Source organism: Sparus aurata, chromosome 1 (genome assembly GCF_900880675.1).
Source record: "Sparus aurata chromosome 1, fSpaAur1.1, whole genome shotgun sequence".
Lineage (NCBI taxonomy): Eukaryota > Metazoa > Chordata > Actinopteri > Spariformes > Sparidae > Sparus > Sparus aurata.
Window position 1 is genome coordinate 23,681,143 of NC_044187.1, and position 20,716 is coordinate 23,701,858.

General features: G+C 40.1%; 1 protein-coding gene across 3 annotated transcripts in view; it reads left to right on the forward strand.

The window, feature by feature from the left end:
• The window catches only part of LOC115591062 (alpha-1,6-mannosylglycoprotein 6-beta-N-acetylglucosaminyltransferase B-like), a 140,841-nt gene extending 123,608 nt beyond the window's left edge, over positions 1 to 17,233 (forward strand). For 2 of the 3 annotated variants that reach the window (XM_030432689.1, XM_030432706.1), the window contains exons 10-18: positions 3,780 to 3,913; positions 4,986 to 5,116; positions 5,885 to 5,890; positions 8,013 to 8,171; positions 8,484 to 8,630; positions 9,605 to 9,721; positions 12,960 to 13,034; positions 15,058 to 15,341; positions 16,194 to 17,233. In XM_030432689.1, coding sequence (XP_030288549.1) covers positions 3,780 to 3,913; positions 4,986 to 5,116; positions 5,885 to 5,890; positions 8,013 to 8,171; positions 8,484 to 8,630; positions 9,605 to 9,721; positions 12,960 to 13,034; positions 15,058 to 15,341; positions 16,194 to 16,395 — 1,255 coding nt within the window. In that variant the 3' untranslated portion in view covers positions 16,396 to 17,233. Of the gene's footprint in view, positions 1 to 3,779; positions 3,914 to 4,985; positions 5,120 to 5,884; positions 5,891 to 8,012; positions 8,172 to 8,483; positions 8,631 to 9,604; positions 9,722 to 12,959; positions 13,035 to 15,057; positions 15,342 to 16,193 lie in introns of all 3 variants that reach the window. The other variant, XM_030432696.1, reaches the window with a different exon arrangement.
• Positions 17,234 to 20,716: the final 3,483 nt, after the last annotated feature.

Consider the following 20,716-nt stretch of genomic DNA (forward strand, 5'->3'; position numbering starts at 1 on the left):
TGTTGTTAATTAAAGTAAGATTTAATCTTATTTGTGTTTATTAAAGGGGGATTAGCTCTCACAGCAGAATCCTCTTTGCTGTTTGTATTCTTTGAGTGCTCCCTCAAAAAGCAGCGTCGTTTCCACTAAACAGTCAGTTCTTTCACGCAAACATTTCTGATTGAAGGAGTAGTATTGTTAACCACATGTGAAATAGTCATCAATGAAATCTCAGGTTGAAGGAGCTGATTACATCTGTAACACACCAGCATGTGTTGAAGTTTCAGAGACCTTTTAAGAAAGCAGATTAATTAATTATTAATTAAGATTAATTAAGTTGTCTGGTGTCAAATCACAAACCAAATATTTTGAAGGTCTGTTGAAGTAATTGAATATAGATAATCATCATTGTGTGTACACACGTTTTACATGTAAAAACCATTATGCCTGTCTTCATCATGTAGGTGATGGATGGTTGTATTGGATGGTTGTCTCTAAACTGCTTATGAGCCATGCAAAGCGTCATAAAAAAAGCTTAAAATGTATGTTTAAAGTGCCTGTTCAATGAAATCCAGCTTCTTCTTTCTCCTGATCACTGAAGCTGAAACCGTGGGTGACAACGTACCACCCTGCCACATTCCTCTCACCCCGGAGGACTGTTGAGCCTTGCTGAGAAGCCGTTTAACCCAGATTAGCCCCATACTCTGATCTCCCAATAGATATTCAGCTCAGCTACTACTCCGCTTACCCCCTCTTCTTCCACCACTGTTTTTTTCCCCTTTCCTTCGGGGCCTCTTATCTGCGGGCAGAAACATTTTCACAGTCTCAGAGCTGGCGATATGTGATAGCGCAGGTCGGAGAGGGGGATGAAGGGAAGCAGGGCAGGGACAGGTGAAACTAACATTTGTTATTAATAATTCATTGTCAGCTTTCTGTGACCCTTACAAATAGACACACAACATTTTCTGCAGTGTCTCGTCCTTAGTGCCTGAAAACAAGGCTGCACAGATAAGTGCATGATTTTGAGTCTCTCTCGCAGACAAGACTGTTCTTATAAGCTCCTTTCTGAGATATGTCATAGCATGCAGTGACTGAAATATCTTATAAGTGTCAAACAAGATTGGGGTATTTTTGCTTTTCGCAATAAAGCCCCAGAAGATGTATAAACAATCACTCAAGGTCTCTGCCTGTAAGTGTGGACAATCCTTGAGCGCAAGGTAAATGCTGCTCTAGGAAATCGAATTTTGAACATTGAAGTTTAGAGAGCCGGCAAATTTGATCTTGTTTGTAAGTGGGTGATGGATACACATAATGATTGCGATACAGAAAAAATCACTGAAACACCTCAAGAAAACACGACACCTCATTCCAGGGTGGCTATAACACAGAAATGTAATAATACATTTTTTATAGCTGTCAGCTTAGAAGAATCAAAGTGCAACTCCCTGTTTGCACCAATGTTCGACAAGTCTACAATAAGAAGTCCATCATCAAAACACACTGGGGAAACCAATTTGTGCAGCTGTGAGCAGCTTCAATTGAGGATAAAACAAATGTGTAATGTACACTCAAAGCTAAAGGCATCTGTGGGCAAATTATTATAGCAATGCTTCTACATCTATACTACTTTTCTGTAACGTTTGAGTTGTAAAATTGACATCTGTGGAGAAGCAGGAAGCATAGATGTCCTAAAAAGTTTAAAACACTGCAGTAGCTATTACCATTTTACAGTCAAGGGGCCTCATTACAGAAAGATTTCCTTACTACTCTCTTTATTCTTCTATCTAAAGTTTTAAAGAAAAATCCTATCTTCCCTTTCTAGAAGCCATTATTAAAGTCCCAACTAGAACTGTAGAACTCAATTCCCTCTCATCCTGTCATGCCTGTATCTGTGTTTGTGATGCACACAGCTTGTATCCTTGACAACGGCTGTCTCACTTCACTTATCACTGCTAGCTGGCTTTCTGTGCTGGTTGTCTTAAATTTGTCATTCAAGGTGAAAATGGATATACCCATTGAAACATGATCCTGGAAATATAAAGCTAACAGGCTAGTTAGAGTTTGAAGGTTTTTGGACAGCTCACGTTAGCAGTAGCATCTCCAGCACGCCACCGTCACGGCAGACAAAAAGTGTTGATCCCTGAGTGCGACCTACCAGTAAGGCTTGAGGAGCGGTCCACCATTACTCTCCTGCCTGTTAGGTCGCACTCGGGTATCGACACTTTTTGTCTGCCATGACGGCGGCGCGCCAGAGATGCTACTGCTAACGTGAGTTGTCCAAAAACGTTCTTTTTAGTAAACTCTGTGTACACAAACAATGTTCTCAATGCTCGTATTCATGTGTAGAGACCCTGATGATACTACGAGCAAAGTTTCATGTTGTGTCGAGCCTCCTTAGTGTTTTTGCCCCCGCACTCCATTGAAAATTAGCTTGCCCGAAAACGAAACTACGGTAAATCTTAAAAGTGCCTCTTTCGTCTTAATTATGCTTTTACACAAAGGTTTGACTCATATTCAATCACAATTAAACTCTTGGTTGCTTTTTGGCAAGAGTTTCACTTTAAGTTTGTTTCAACTGCTGGAGAATTATCTAACGATGTCACCACAGTCCATGTTCATCAAACTGATTAGTCATCAACCTAATTTACATATGTATTGAAAGCAACCACTTTATGGCATAAAAAGATTGGAAGACACTAACTGAATTGAAAGAACACACACATGGTTGAGGTAAAGTTGCTCAAGAGAAAAGTCAATGCATTAAACATCACTTAAAAAACAATTATAAATATATAAGAATGTTTACATGGGAAAATGTGTACATATCCTAAACAGTTTAGTTACTTTTTAAATGAAGAGTGTTACTGGACTATCTCAGTCTTTCTTTTACACGCACACACACAGTCATCATTCAGGAAAGAGTCTCAGAGCAGAAGAGGTGGGCTCTGCCACCTAGAGCTCCTGTTAATCCCCCTGAGCTCAGAGACTGGCCAGATCTGTGTCTCTCCTCTGCATGTGTATGTGTGTGTCTGCATGAATGTGTTATGTGTGCTGATGCACCCGCTCAGTCTTGTGCTACTAAGCATTCACCTGGAAACCCTATCAGTGCCCTGTCACAACCTCAGCCTAGAATCCTCAAAGTGTTTTTTTTTTGTATTCCTGTCAAACCTCCCACTCTGTACTTGGCAGCTTCCAGGCAAAACTGCTGGACGCAGTTCTTATTTTTGGCTTCTACTCCATTGATAACTTTAGTTTTATTTCACTTTTGACAATCCTGCAGCTATATACAATTGTTTTGGCCAACGTGCCAAATATTGTGATCATTTTGTGCCACATGTATTAATGGTGTTCTGTTATTAAACCGCTTGTCAAAGGAAAAAAAACGGAATAATTTATACCACACAGATTTACCAGTATTAAAGTGCAGGACAGATTTGTGCTGCATTTAGCATTTATTATTAATAGTAATAATGTTGTGGTATAAAGCATTTATACTCTTCATACACATGTAGAAATCATTCACAAACATGTTTAAAACTGCTCATAAATATGTTCGTGATAAGGTCGTGATGACAGGTCATTATGAATGATTACATTTATATTACATCCTCAGTGTTATCAGGCAAGTTTTAGTTGGTGACATATACAATGATAAACACTTAAAATATCCTGATATGTTCTTAAAAGTACATTATAACTTATACATTTTTATACAGCTTATGAAACAAGGTTTTCATGATATTGTTTGTCATATAAGCCAGAACATTTTGTTTTAAAGTAGCTGTTTTGTGTTTACACAGATGTCACATCCGTGTGATTGACACATTTGGGACGGAACCAGCTTACAATCATGAGGAGTATGCAACGCTGCACGGCTACCGGACCAACTGGGGCTACTGGAACCTCAATGCACGGCAGTACATGACCATGTTCCGTAAGAACCTAAGTCACTTCCCTAAACTTTAAAAATCTCCTTTGCATTTTATTTTTTTTTTTTTATCTTGCTTAATACGATACGCTTATATTGTCAGTATATTGGGTATTGTCGTTATTAATAGTATTATTGTTGTTGTTGTTGTTAATAATAATAATATTGTTGTTGTTGTTGATATACTCCTCACTTTAATTTCAACAAAAAGTTAAAACTGTCACACACACTCAAACACACACACACACACACACACACACACAGATCTGTCATCATATGTGACAGTCATTCTAAAAATGGTAAAATGACTCCAATTCATTGTTTTCATTTCCTTTGACAGGTGCAGCTGCTTGTTCACATTAATTTGGAGAAATGTGTCTAATGCAGCTATTTTCAGCTCCCCAGCAGCTTCTAGCATCCCTTCAAGCTTGTATCTGTTCTTCATTTCTTTAGTTCTTTAGTTCTTTAGTTCTAATGCTACACAATATATGTGATCTGCTGTTTTCCAAGCCCTCAATGTTTTCTGTCTCCTGACTGAAACATTGACTACTTAACTCCTCCTCTTTTCCTATATTCAGTTCATGACGGTATCAATGACCTTTCAGCTATAGCTCACACTCAACAGCAGGATCATCATAACGTCAATACTGGTCCTACTGGTGATGCCCACGCTTTCCAACTGTCCGGAGCTATAATACATGAGCAATAATTTATTACTTTTATTCAATATATGATAATGTTTTCTGCAAAAAATCTCATGGGAGCTGACCCGTGAGGATGCAGCACTTACAGTAGTATTGGGGAAAATGTAAATATAGTGAGTTGGTTAAATTGGTTAACTTAAAGGCACACCATAGTACTGCCAAAATCATTTCACATAGCCAACAGCAGCTGGCTTTATGACAGTCACTATTTATAATACTGAGTGGGCCAATAATCAGTCTGACTTAACCATAGAACTGAAGCAAACAAGTATGTATTGCTCTTTCTCTCTCTCTGTCTCTTACTCACACCAAGATTTTCTTTCTACTTTCACTACCATCCTGCCTTTCCTTTCCTCTAACACACACGCGTTCAGCTCACACGCCAGATAACTCATTCATGGGCTTCGTTTCGGAGGAGCTGAATGAGACGGAGAAGAGGAGCATCCAGCAGAACAAAGTCAACAACATGGCTGTAGTGTATGGGAAAGAGGCCAGCATGTGGAAGGTAGTACACACAGCAAATACACACACAAATGTACATGTTTCTAATAGTATGCACATGCATGGATGCACATGCATTTAACCTCCAAGCGTACACATAAATATTGTCCAACAAACACAAACATGGAAAAGTTCCACTGTATGTTGCTCCGTTAAATTCAAACAGAAGTTGAGTGCAGGTCAAAATCTCTTTTAGTCTTTCTTAATGTTGACACACACACACACACACACACACACACACACACACACACACACACACACACACACAGTACCCCCCAACAATATACTGCAGTGTTAACAGAAAAATCCAATGACAGCATTTTGCACTCCCTGCTGTTTGCACCATTACAGCTCAGCATCATGTGGCTCTATATACACAATTGTACAGCTTTAATTTACTGGCAATCTTCTTCTGAAAAGCTGTCTGCTTGTTCCTCTGCACGCTGCGGAGGGGCACAGTTGTGGCTCCATTGTTAAAATGATTATAAAAATGTTGTTTGCTGCCTTTATCTCTCCATCCATCTATACAATTCCCTGGATTTTTTACAGTCGGTGCTTGTGAAAGAGACGAGCACAGCACAGAGATGAGGGGTTTTAACAGTGCAATACTGTAAGCTGCAACAGCCCTGTAAAAAGGCAGAAAATGCCTCCTGTTTATTCTTTGTTTCCCCCATTGTTGTGTATGTACATTTTGATATGAATTTTATTTTCCTCTCTCTCTCTTTTTTTCTGTCTTTTTCTCTTTCGGTGTATCTGGCTGGATGCTCATTAGCTTCAGGTAAGAGGCTGTCACTTTCACCACATATCCCTGTTGTGTCCATCATCTCTAAAAAAGAACAACGTTACTCTAAGCTGTCAAGGATACACACAAGCATTTATACAGACAAAGCTGTTGTCAGGGTTGGATCCAGAAAAGTGATTTGTGAGAAGCCACTTGTCACCAGTTCACAAGTACACTCAAATGCATTGCAGCATTCACAGGGACAACCATCAGTTTTATCTATAACAGTGATTATCTTTTTATCCTCTGAGAAGGCACAAGGACTGGTCAGACAGCCAGTCATTTTATTTTATTTATTTATGTATTTTTTTGTAAGATAAGAATTCAGGGTCTTGGCGTATGTGGCTAATTAAGCTCTAATGATGATGTTTATCTTCTCAAGCAGTTCCCACCTTATTTACAGCTAACATTTCATAGTTTTGAGCTTAGCCAGCGTCAAATAAGAAGCCTGCTTTTGTCTGCCTCTGTTTAAACTTCAGGGACCTGTTGTGTCCGATCTTGTCAACCTGTTGCAGTTGTTTTTGTAAATCATTCAACAACAAAAAGCTGAATAGGTGGACCAACAGTAAGGAGGGTGAAGCTTTTTCTATCATCATACCCTTGGTACATGCAATGCAAATCAAACAATTTTCATAAGTCTACATTACAATAAACGAGGTGAGAATAAAACCCAGCATAGCAGAACATGCTTATTACCAGTCCTAATCTAATGATTCTAAACTTGGACATGCAGAGAGAGAGAGAGAGAAAGAGAGCTGCAAGTGCAGGTTATAGAATCTTCTCTCTTCCACGCCTGTAGTTTCTCCTTCTGCTAATTCATGTTGTCTGCTGCACTTAGGGCCTGAGCTAATCTCCTAATTGGCTGGGAAAATCCTCGCAGAGGAAGCTATTGATCGGTACAGCCTCCAATTACGACTGTGGGGGTCCACACCACAGTACAGGGAAATGCAGTAAGCTGCTTAACACCAGACGGCCGGTCAATACTCTGGCCCGGGGTTACGCTCCGTTCACATGATTCAGTTTGGTTTGTTAACTGATGCTGTTTGGTTTTTGTTCTCCCCGTCATCATGCTCAGCCTTGACTTTGAAAGTGTGCCCTCTGGATCCCCTCAATTGAGTTTAATGCTAATACTCCTCAGAAATATAAAAGCGATAAATGAGCACATGCTACATGGCCACACAGCCGCAACTGCTGCTGATAAACTCTCCTGTTTCCTTTTTGCCTCTTTACTGTCCCTATCCAACAAATATTAATCTTGAATATATCAGAGAATAATTCTCACCAATAGGTATGTGCAGGTACAGCGTTATCGCCCCTCTCACACCCACACAAGCCCCAAACATTCTGTATGGGAGAAAGCAGTCTGCTAAAAGAGTATTTTTCGCTTTGATTTAATAGCATGTTGATTTCATGAATACATGATTTTCTTTTACTTTTAACACAGAAGCTTTTAAACCAGATTCTGTAGCTCAGGGTCAGTTTAATTCCATGAGCAAGGAGACCTCTCACTGTGTGAAAGGGTAAGCAGGGTAAAATGTTTATCCAGTGGGTTTCCTGCAAATTGCAATGAGAAAACAGGGCAGTAATAGCAGCAGCAGTTGAGAGAATTGTTCAGCGATTAGTTGGAAATCATTTTAATTCAAGTATGTGATTACCATCTACAACCATAAGATGTGTCAATTCCTCCTCTCGTCAGCTCTGTCTCAATAGGGCTTTTGTTTCTGGTTGAAAGAAGAGATTTGATTGTCATCTCAACTAGTAATTTGGAATTATGTATTATTTGTTCACACACAGAAATTGAGAAATGTCAATGAAAAAACTAAATGATAAGTTTGGCAAAAAATCTTTATAAAAGTGACCTGAAAACACGAGCGTGGAAACATAGACCATGATAAACTGAACTGTACAAACATACTGACACCAAAAGGTTGACAGGTTCGCACACAGCGGCAGGTAGCGTATACACAAATCAGACAAAAAAACACAACAACACCCTGTACTTTAATCATAGTCTTCTCTATGCTGTTCTTTTCTGACACACTCTTTTTGCAGTACTCCCTCCTCTCTTTGCCCTTTGCCCTTGTTCTCACCAACCCATCTTTTTCCCCTCCTCTCCCAGCAGGGTAAGGAAGGGTTCCTGCAGATTCTCCACAGGTATATGGAGGTCCACGGCACAGTGTATTATGAGACCCAGAGGCCCCCGGAGGTCCCAGCCTTCGTGAAGAACCACGGCCTGCTGCCCCAGCATGAGCTGCAGCAACTGCTGCGAAAGGCCAAGGCAAGACAGTGAAGAAAATATTACCGACACACATCCTCTGTCTGCTGCAATTTCATTGCTGCTGTCATTCTTGGCCATGTCTTCAACTAGTTACACATATTACAATAACTGATCTCAAGATATGTGAGCTGACAGAGAATATGTGGAGTAGCTGCCAAGATTGGGAGAGAGGTTAATGAAGGAGTCAACCGGGGAGAGTAAATCTTTCTAGAAAGCACGACAAAAGAGGAGAAAATGAATATTGCATACATTACAATAACTGTTACTTTAATTATCATAACTAAAAAATAACAGTCCTGATTGTTTTTCTAGCTCTTCATTGGCTTTGGTTTCCCCTACGAAGGGCCAGCCCCTCTGGAGGCGATAGCCAATGGCTGCATCTTTCTGCAGCCCAAGTTCAACCCGCCTCACAGCTCACTCAATCATGAGTTCTTCAGAGGGAAGCCCACTTCCAGAGAGGTAAGCTCATTCTTGTTCATTACTCCCCATCATCACGATAAGAACATTTTTGCGGCTTTCACTACCAACCAACCAGTAGAACTGGTAGCACATGTTAGTCCTTGATAAGAGGCTACAACATGGGGCTCCTTGAACAACATGATCTATGTTGCTTTTATTTATTGCAATTTTGGGGAAATAATTGCATTACATTGTTGTGACCCAGTATGCTCTTTAAAGCCTTGAGATCATTAAAATGCTGCAAAATAAGCTCTGCTCTAAATGTTTTACAGTATATTCATTGAGTCATTCAATATCATAATAATTATTTTCAACATTACGTAAAAGATAGTTGATGGCATGCATTTAATACAATCAGATGCCCTGAATAAAAAGACTATATAATCAATGGACTGCTGTGGCAATGAATTATAAAACCTGTTCACTTCTTGTCCCCCAATCTTGAAGTCAATGGGGTTTTTTGAATGAGTATTCAGCTAAATGCCTGAAATAAAGTCTGCGGTTAACACAAGCTTGAGATCACATTTTGTTCTACCATGAAATACTTCAATAAATACTCCTCATCTGAACTAAGAAACATTATAGTGTCTGGTAAATGTTGGTTGCTAACAAGTGACTAAATAAGACTACAGGGGTTGCCGGGGAAAATGTCATCACATTAAACGTCATCACGTCGAACACTTAGACTCACCTACTCAGATTATTTTGATGAACAAATAATCTGCTATAAAGAGTTTATTTTCTGCATTAACCCAGAATCCAATTGAACAATCCCACATAACAGGCACAGGCTTTTTGTTGAGGGAACCAGTGCAACATTAACTTCCTGGGTTGCCCAAAAAAATACGTAATTTAGAAAAGTTATGGATAAGACAGATAATTTAACTCCTCACAGAAAACTTTAAATGCTGTTTAGGACATTTATTTTAGTTACACAGAGCTCTCACTGTATAGCCATCATGTGTTTTTTGCAGGTGTCCTCCCAGCACCCATATGCAGAGCAGTACATTGGCAGACCTCACGTCATGACGGTGGACTACAACAACTCCCTGGAGTTTGACTCTGCCATCAGGGAAATCATGAGAACCAAGGTACTAATGAACACTGTACACTGTAACTCCCAGGGATAGAAAACAAGACTTTTGCATTGTGTAACAGTGTTTACAATTCTCTCTCCTTCTGTCAGGCAGTGACGTCAAATTGAACTAGAAAAGCCTTCACTTTCCATTCAGCAGTCAAATCAATCTGTTCAACATTACAAAGGAAGAAACAATAATAAAATAGAAAGAAATGTTTGTTTGCATTATCAGAGTTGTGCTAATAAATCACTGTATTCTTTAACTCTGTGAGGTTAGATTTATAGATGTCCTTGTTCTCTCGTTCAGTGTTGTTAGTTTAGTTTTTAAACTTTGACACAATGGCACAGTAGCTTTATCCGCAGTGGAGTCTTGCCAGCATGTAGGTAGCAGTCTGATATCGCAGAGTGCTTCTGAACTTTTCCATGCAGGAAATGAGGGCTGATGGAGAATATGAGGAGGCTAGGAGCTGCCAAGAGTGGGAGAGAGGTTAATTAAGGAGTCAACCAGGGAGATTAAATCTTTCTGGAAAGCACGACAAAGGGGGAGAAAATGGGAAAAGAATAGAGAGAGGTGAACATACAGATGGAGAAAACAAGAGGAGTCTGAGGCGCAGAATGACTAAACGTCTGCGTGGTTACAAAAGCCTTATGGTCTCATTAAAAGGGAAAACTGAGGTGGCAACCAGGCAACATGTGCACTTTGAAATAACCACTACATTAACATTTTATAGCTCAAGCTAAGTATCCTTTGCAAACTTTAAGATTGCAGGTGCATGAAATCTACACTTTTAATGAGAGATTAAGCAGTAGATCTCTATTAGATACAAGGCTTTAATTGTCTTTAGAAGGCATTATCTCAGGCATGGCACCCACACATGGAGAGTGCAGAAATAACACAAAGCTAACAGTGTGTGTTGGCTGTTCAGTGGCTTTTATCAAAGTTAGTGATATTTACAGCTTGGGAAATCATACTCATCATTAAGAAACAGTTTTTCTTTCAATTTCATCCATTTAACTAATTCCATATTGTCTTTAATAAAGGGAAAGAGCCACACTTAAACTGCATGAAGGGCACTGAGGGATCACATGCAGCAGGGAGAGCGCTGCCTGCATGATCCTTGAAACGCTCTAGAATACATTTTGCCTTTAGCAGATTAGAAAGTAGTGTGCACAGATATGAGAGGAAAGGTGAAGTCTGTAGTGATGTGTGTGTGTGTGTGTGACTGCGTGAGCACACGCGTCTGTGTGTCTGCTCCTCGCGTCTTGTCTGTGTTGTCAGACAAGCGACAGTTCAGCGGCACAGGCTGACTGCTCCATCTCCGTCTACACTGTCAGACCACTGAGAGAGAGCTGATGGACCTCTTCACCCTTCACTGGAGGCACAATGCTCCAGCACACATACACACACACACACACACACACACACACACACACACACAGGGAGAGAGATGATATTCTTCTCATGCCTCGACCTATCCGAACATAAACACATAACTACGATTAGAGAGACACTGGAATTACAAAGATTGGAATATCAGCACACAGAGCGTTACCTGCACGTTACAGCCTTTAACTTCAAGACACACACTCAAACATACATGCTCTGTGTGTGTGTGCGTGTGTGTGTGTGTCAGAGACCCATGTTCAGTCATGCAGGACAAAGCAATCTCTGGCTGGCTGACAAATCCTCATGTGCCAATAATCCTTTCTTCATCTCTCTCTTTCATCACCGCTTTCTGTCTCTATTTTCTTTTCTTTTTTCTTTCTTTCATTCTCCCTTTCTGTTTCTTTTTTCTCTTTCATCCTAAGTTTGGTTTCCCCCTTTCCTTCATCTGTTCCTCCTTTCCGTCTCAGTATTTTTTAGTTTCTGTCCTTTAATCTCTCTCCTCCCATCCCCCTGATGTGCAGTTTGCAGTAGAACACCTCCTTGTTCACCTGCAGTAGTTGATTAAATTGGTTTTAATAGAAGGTGATGCTCATTTTACAAACCACATTGAAAAAAATGTGGTTGTTAATTTTTGTTTTGAGAAATGTTGAATGTTTTTAGTTGGTGGCTTTGCTATACCAATAAAACAACTGTTTTATCCTTGAACCTTTGTAAATTAGACCGCAAAAAAATCAAGGTTTTGAAAGTTTGTTGAAAATATACATTATAGACAGAAGTCATTGAAAGAGCTTGCATTTTTTTTTACTTGTTGCACTTATAAGAATCTAAGAATCTGATTTGATGCATTGATCAATCAGTGTTTAAATTATGCAGTGTTGGTTTCTTGACTTTGAATGAGTTAGGCATGGAAAGTCCTTGAAAAGTCCTTGAATCGATGACTCTTCTCATTTTCTTCTATTAACCAGAACACGCTCTGAGTCACCTTGCCTGTTTAACTAAAACTAAATGAGAGCAGGATAAACTCTGTTGCACACGGTAGACTGTAATTGCAGGAAGTGTGTGTGTGTGTGTGTGTGTGTGTGTCTTTGTGTGTCTGTGTGTCCACGTGTTTACTTTCAGCTCCAGCTTACGAAGTCGATTAACATAAGGCTTTGATCAGATTTGCAGTGTGCGTAACTTTGTAAATTGCATCATCCCTGCATACTTGCTTCTCAGTGGTTTTCACTTGAAATAGGCCAAGTCTGATTTCACACATGGTTGAGCATTAGACTGCTTTGATTTCAGATTGGAAATGCAATTTAGTGAGTCGAGTATCATTTACAAATGCAGGTCTTTTGCGTTAGGGGTATAAAGACAAGGCACATCGATCTCTCTGAAGTCTGGCATTCAGAGGAAAAGTGTTTTCATTTGTAAAGTCAATCACATAGCTTTATTTAGCTTTTTTTCTGTTGACTGATTTTCAATTGGGATATCAACAATATAAAGCTGTTTTTAAAAACTGACAATTCAATTTGTATCAATCTTCGGTGTCACTTTGTTTGCCTTGGTATTAACAAAAACACAAAAGAATATATATGGTGTTTCCAGCTCATCTCTAATTGGGCTAATCAGAAGTGTGCTTTAGTTATAAAACCTCACACCACTGCAGGGGATGATCTATTGGTATGCAAATAAAGCCTAATGAGTTTCCCAGCAGTGACACTCTGTGATTAGGCCTTACGAAAATGTGACAATAGAAACATTCATCTGTTGAAATTAACAAGGAGAAGAGACAATTTATTGCAATTAGCATGAACAATGAAATATTAAAAAAAGACTTTAATATGTGCTAATATGCTGAGGACTGTGTCTGTGTGTTTTTCAGGTTGAGCCATATCTGCCTTATGAGTACACCTGTGAGGGGATGCTGGAGAGAGTCCACTCCTACATCCAGCATCAGGTGAGGTCCATGTGGAGACGAATATTGACGGAGCGTGGGACAAAACACACACATGCAGAGATTCTCTCTTTCATTTTCTCGCCCTCCCTCTCGCTCACTCATGCATACACGCCAGTGCTCAAACTCCCACTCTGCTCAATATTTCATCGGTGTGTGTGTTCAACACCCAGAACATTGTGCATCTCTGCTGGTGTGTGTGTGTGTTTGTCTGTGTGTCACACTATACTCCATGTATGTAGATTTATGATTAATCTACATGCTAGCTCTCATTACGAACCACATATCTGCCCTCGGGCTCTGAGGCAGAAAGTCTACTGACACTAATGAGAAGGGATGAGTAAGGAGGGAGAGCATAAGTGTGGGCATTATGGTGATGAAGCACAAGGATGAAGAGAGGATTTTTTTTAATAATCCCACATTAGATGTCAGACAAACTGCAGAGGGTTTCTTCACAGCAGCTGGTCTGAGCAGAGAAAACTTTACTACAGCATTCATACTCATCAAAAAGAGAAACAGGAGAAACTTGAACTAGATCTCCCCCCCAGTTTAGCACAAGATTTAAAGAAGAGACCTGCAATTAGAGTCAATTAATCGTATTAAACGTATTTGTCAGCACATATGCATAAGTGATAATGATACAGCGGCTTAGCTTTTGCAGTTGAGACTTCTAATTTGTTGCACACTTCCTTGGATGTTTTTGCAGGTTTTGATATTTATATTTCATCCACCTTTTTGTCAAGTATGTTGTTATATTATATGAAATGCAGTCAGTGATGGAAAGTGCTTGAGTACAATATTGAGGTACTCGTATTTCCCTTCCTTCACCTGCTGGGAGAGTACTCTGCAGCTATATACTTCTACTCCACTACAGTTATTTGACAACTTTAGTTATTTTGCAGATTTAGTTTAGTAATGGAAAATATTAGCAACAAATAAATGATGTTGTAATGTTATAGTTTGAGATAAACCTTTCTTTAATCCCCAAGGGTAATTTCACAAGATACCCATCATATAATCCAATAATATTTTATATTATATATATTATTCTGAAATACGCCGTACTGCTTAACGAGTACTTACTTTAGGCACTTTGAGTCTAAGTTTTCTTGCTCATACTTCTACTGAAGTAAAGATTTTAATCCTCAACTTTTACTTGTAACAGAGTATTTCTACACCGTTGCACTGCTACTTTTACTGAAATACAATACAGAGTACTCCTTCCATCACCTTTGAATACAGCACAGGTTGTTGTTTAAAGGTGCTATACAAATTTGCTCTCAATTGTCTATACACCAATATTCTGGCAAACACATTAATTATCAAAAGCGGTCTTGAAGTAATATTTTGAATTGTGATCAGTGAAGACTTTGTGACTCATGACTCAGTTTAACTTACTATATTCATTTCATATTATTTCCTCAGTTTGAAGCTACAACCTGATCTTTTTGATTGAATTAGTGTAGGTGGCAGCAGCAGCCTGCAGTATGATACAGGCTGTTAGTAGTATTGGATGTATCCAGCAGCTGTGGAGGTGGACACATCACTAATTGCTCAAAGAAGAATCGTCACTATTAAGGAGCAGTTCACATATTTTCAAGGCTGTCTTTAAATATTAGTGAATTGTGATGAGGGACAAAATCTGCAGTTCTCATTCTGTGCAAAAAATATGTTTTCAGATAAAGTTCCCTCTTCGTGTTATGATCCTTCTGCCAGAGTTCAGCAAGGAAACATTTTCAAACAGGGAAACAGACTGCTGAAGCCTCATACTTGAGAGTGTATTTTTGCACAGAACAGTGACATGCATTCAATTTTCATTGAGTAGAGAACTCATTCTTCTTTTTCTCTTGAAGCAGCAAGAAAAGTATTGTTTTGAGACAGGCTTGAAAAAGTGAACCTATCCCTCAATGCTTTTACCTAAGCTGCATTGCTAATATGCCTATAAACACAATAAAAGTCAGATTCTTCCATCATAATAAAATGTTTGCACAAAGTAACAAGACGCCAACATATGTTTCCCCTCCAGGATTTCTGCGCCCCAGAGCCTCCCTTCATCCTAGCCAACCTCTCCAGACAGGGCTCTGCTGGTGGCAGCAGGGTTGCGGGACCTCTGTTTGTGCCCCTGTCCAATTCCACATCTCTCGGCTGGGCCACCAATGTGACGGCTCCCTCTGCCTGGCCTCCTCTCAGCTCCCTCAGGCTGCTTGTATCTCAAGAGGGCCAGTCCTGTGTGGAGGCGTGCCAGTCAGCTGGTTTCATATGTGAGCCCGCTCACTTCCGCTTCATCAACAACAAGGAAGCCCTGCACGGGTAAGTAGGGCTGGGCAATATGGCAAAAATATAATACGATTTTTCCATGTTTTTTGATATGTCTGTAGTGATGTGTGTGCCTGTGTGCATGTGCATGTGTGTGCATGTAAAAGCCTAGCCCCGCCCTGGTGCAAACAGGCAATGACACAGAGAGCAGACACAACAGACCAACTGGCTATTCTTACATTTATTTCTGTGGTATGATCTGCTTGACTTTAAAAACAGGTGAGGCTGAACCTCACCAGCTATTTATTTAGTTTACTGTACCAGCTGAACCAGAAACAGTTTTAGACACTGCCTTTTTCTGGAGCTCAGAGACTAGAAAGCCTGCTGGTGTTTGAGTCTCTGCTCTGAGCCCCCCCTCAACCACCCACCCCACCCCCACCCACCCCTCACTGCTATCAGCTTTCAGCTCTTATTCTTCGCTCTTGTTTCATCCTCCAAGTATCTTTTGTGTTTACTTCTTTTGCTTCATCTGTCCTGGTTTACAGTGCTGCTCTCCTTTGTTTCTGCTCTGTCTCATCCTCCCATCCTGCTCAAGTCTTTTCTCTGACACGGGTTATCTGTCTCACACTGACATCTCTTACCTGCCTCGCAGGTTTTCCAACTTCCTTGTCACTTTCTTCACTAAACTTCATCGTTCTCTTTTTAAATTGGCATCTGAAATGTGATCAAAGCCTTTTGTCTGTGTCGACTTTCCATTTATTTTGAGGTTATGCCAATTCCACATTCCTGTTTTTTTTTCATATTCAAGTTTCTGATCCTATGAGGAACATTTTCCCTGTGATTAAACCCAGTGAGCTGCTATTTCAGGTTGTATTCAGACCTCTTCACCTCTGTTTCACCCCACAGGTTGGAGGTGCAGTGCGAGGTTGTGGACTCAGAGATCAACCACATCCTTCCAGCCTTCTCGGTGGTGCGGCGGGAGTGCGGCCTCCAGCGGGAACCCCTTCTCTTCAGCTGTGCTGGACACTCCCCCAAATACAGACGCCTTTGCCCCTGCAGAGACTTCCGCCGCGGCCAGGTGGCGCTGTGCAAAGACTGTCTACAGTGATGAAACAGATGCAGGAGACTTAGATGAAGATTGCCAAGGGGGAAACTGCACCAACAGGTCAGAACAGGTATAGAGCTGTGGTAAATTAGGCAGCTTCTCCTCGAAAAAACAGTAAATGTGGGATGACAGGGAACATGCATGGATTTGAGCTGGAGGAAGGCCTGAATGGTCTGGTTGACTGTATTTGTTATAACAGCTTTCAAAATTGCTGGAGATAAAAGGCAGTAACACTTAGAGCAGGGCTCCAATGATACCAGGTGTCATCCAGAACAGGGGAAAGGCCTTTGTTAGCAACACACTTTCGCATAAACCCTCTGACTACAGGATAATAGTTTCTACAAGATGTTGACCAGTGATATGAAACACAACATGTAATTTCTGGAGCTGCATCTCACCAAAAATTAGGGGTTTTAGTTGGAAAATATACATTTGAAAAAGCACGTGACTGCGGAGAAACTCGACTTTAGTGTCATTCCATGACAGAGACTTCAAATATCTGGGGTTGGTGAAGGCAACCTCGGGTCAATATCTAATCTCCTCTCTGCACTTGGACAAAGGATGATGGACAACCAGGTTATCTGCCCCGCTTTTTCTCCCCTCCTCCAATGATGGGCAGAGTCATTTATCAGACTGAACCCCAAGTCTGAGGCAACATCGGTCAATGCAATCATCTCTGGTCGCAAAAAAATATAGGAGGAGGAGGACAGAGGACAAAGATAAAGGGTACAAGATTATTTTTCAATAAATAAGCCTTTAGAGCTCTCAACTGGATTTTTAAAGAGTCCTTTGGGCTTTATGATGGAAAAACAAATCATAAAATAAAAAAAGTCAGATCAAAGTGTTGAGGTGTTTTTTATGTTGTGTGGCGTCTTCACTCAGTTCCTTCTCTTCTTGCTCCTACGCCCATCTGTTACAGTCCTCCCACCGTTCACATTCACAGGAGTTTGATCAATCCGTCCGACTGTGGGCAGAAACGTTTGATCTTTTTCACACGGAGCTGACAGCCTGCACAGGCCGAAGCCATCAGTGAGAAGTGGAGGACCATGTGACAGAAGATTTCAGATTCAGAGCATGTAGTATTTGACTGATAGTCAACTATGTGCTTTTACTTTTTGAAGTTTATAAAATTGAAAAGAATATCTAATATCACTTTTATATTGGCTTAAGTCTGGTCATGCATATGAGTACTCCAGTCGCAGTTAATTCCAAAACTGCACACCTGTTAGTCCTGGAGACTGTCCAGAGGCATTCTGGGTAACACAGGAAATCATCAGCAAAGGCAGGTTTAAAGAAACTGGGGGCGTGACATTACAGTACTTCACTAGAGAATAACAGCTGGAATAATCTGAACGTTACAAACTGACGACACATCTTGGTAGCAGTATAAACTGACTCATATCACCATCTGTTACATCCATGATTGTGGCAACTGGTACCTTGTTAGCTCAGTTACAAATGAGGGATTGTTGGTGTTAACATTAGAGATTTTAACTGGTAGCTGGTTAGCATGCTGTCTTCAGTGGATATCTATATTGCACTACTACACATATTTAACACAATGTCAAACCTGGATGAAATGCACTCACCTTTCAAACAAAGCTCTGAGTTCCCCTATCATATGTTTTGCTACCCAAAACCCTTAATTTTGCTTTAATTATTTTGACATATTCAATTATATTTTCACACTGGCCTCCAAACTAAACTTTCATTGAGACTTTGAGTAGGTCTGCGATGGCCAGACGTCCTGATTTGTCCAGGTCAGTCCCAATTTATGGCTTTGTGTCCCAAATCTTTGACATTTCTGGCCTCCTTTACACCACATGCTCCAAAAACCTGCAGCAATGTTGCATTTTTCAGTGTGCTAACACCTCCAGCTTTTATTAAAGTGAAAACATTTTTGTGGAAACAAATAAGCATCAGGAGGAGTCAATCAGTGCGTTTACATGACACTCAAGAATTACTGTGTTAGTCTGACTATGATTGGATTTTTAAGATGCATGTATACACCTTAGTCTGACTAAAATCGGACCGGATCGGATTTCTCATAGTCGAATTAAAGCACCCAGATTATTCGATTGATAGTCGCATTAGTCCTGCATGTATACGTTCCATCAGATTGGATCGGATTTTGCGTTCTGCGCAGGCACGAGATTTTTTCCCCGGGGCCGTGAGCCAGAAGTAGACGGACGGCGGCAACGGCAGCGGCGTCTTTCCTCCGAAATCACCACAAGAAAGAGCGCCATTGTGCCCCTAGTTTGTGTAATTATCATGTACACCATATACGAAATGTACAAAGTTGTAGCTTCGTCTCGCTCTTCGTATGCCATCTTTCTTGAATGCCGAGGCAGCTGGTGACATAAAGAGGTCAGCCAGAGGTGTCTCTGTTACCACTAGTTGAAATGGGTACAGCGCCACCTAGCGTACCGGGGTATGACATGCTTCAGCCCAATAATCCGATTTTCTCACCGGCATGTATACTTGGATAATTGCAGTTGTCTGGTTGAGTAGCATAGTTGAACTATGGCTGTAATCTGACTAAGCTGTGCATGTAAACGCACTGAAAGTTGTTAAAAGAAACACTCAAAAAGTCATTTCAGGCCAGTGTTTGATGCAGAAAGGTTTTTTTGACTGATGTATTATTTTTTGAAGCCAGATTAGATTAACTACAACTGTAGTGAAGGCAATCTGTAGAATAAATAAACGGGTCTTTGATTAACTATTTAATTATGTGTGTCATGCATATGTGTGTGTGTGTGTGTGTGTGTTAGAGAAACAGCCGCTCTCATTCAGAATATCAGCAACTAAAGCAGAAATCAATGAATAATAAATCACAAGTGTGAAAACCAGAGTAGATTCATCAAATCCTCGTTGACCTGCAGCAGCACAGGGAGAGAAAAAACTGTCACCCCATTCACCACCTCTGTGGTTTCAATTTAACACCAGGGGCAACTCAGATTGCAATGAATACTTTTCATCTCTGAAATTCATCTGTCTTATTGAGGGATATATTTACAATGATAGTAAAAAAAAGCACTTCTGTCACTCCATAAACACTTCGTGTCACAGAGAGGTTCCAATATCCAATCTATGAGTGTGTGATGATGTCACTTCAGATTTCATTCATACACGTGTATGGATTGAAATTTTAGCACTTAATGCAACACCTAAGTTTGTTTTGAGGGAAACACAATACCACCTTGATTACATTTATGTGATGAGACAATATACGAGACAAAATGTTCGTATCGTGTCTGTTTTGTCAATTTATGGAAAAGTAAGTGTGTTTAATATTAGGTAACTAAAACTGTCTGCGAGAAACAAGTCAACATCAGAAGCAGATGCTGACTTGTTTAAAATGTGTATATACGTATATATATTTTTTATATGTATATTTATATATATGTTAAGAAAAAATATATATATATGTATGTATATATATGTGTGTGTGTGTGTGTGTGTGTATAAATATATATATATATATATATGACTGCATACAACTCTTTATACATAGTCCCTGGATTAACTAAAGATCCAAGATCCATCTGAAAAGACATAATGTACAAACTCGACTCGCGGTCGAGCTCATGCAGGGTATGCACTAACACTTTTAGATTAACAGCCACAGTGAAGGTTTTGGCATTGAAAAGGTGTAAGAATTGTCTTTTCTCACCAATTTGGCACCTCTGGGTTTACAGAGACTTGGATTACACAGGACATGCTGTATGGAGCCACTTTATGTATTGTTCTGGGGTTGTTTTTTTACATATAATACAAGTCCAAGGGCATCACTGACCAGTAACATTTCACCAGTTATGTTTAAATAAAAACACAGTTGGTACTTTTAAGCATTTTTAAAGCGGAAATGGGGCAAATCACTCATATAGTGGTTAACATGTACCATTCTCACTCCGCGCAATACTCAACTGCCTCACTTTGTGTTGGGAACATAGCGGCTTGGAGAAAAAAATTTTCAATTGTCCTAAATATTTGGGATTTTAAGTAATGTAATGACTGGATCATATGAGGTCAGAGCAGATCATAAGAGCAGGAAACACTTTGCAAAATGACGCATCAAAATGTATTTAAACTCTTATTTGTTAGCTAACAATGCTTTGTGCAAGTTTTTTTTTTTTTTTTTTAGCAAATTTTAAATAGTAATGCTTCTTAAAAGTGAAAAGTTGATGGTGACATGTCTGTAGCACTCTGCAAGTCCCCAGTTATATCAGCTCTTTAGGAGAAAGCTGCATCGCTCTGAAGCTCCAGAAATGTTTTGCGGACCACGAAAGTTCACCTGCTGTTTCATCCGGATGCGGGTGAGTAG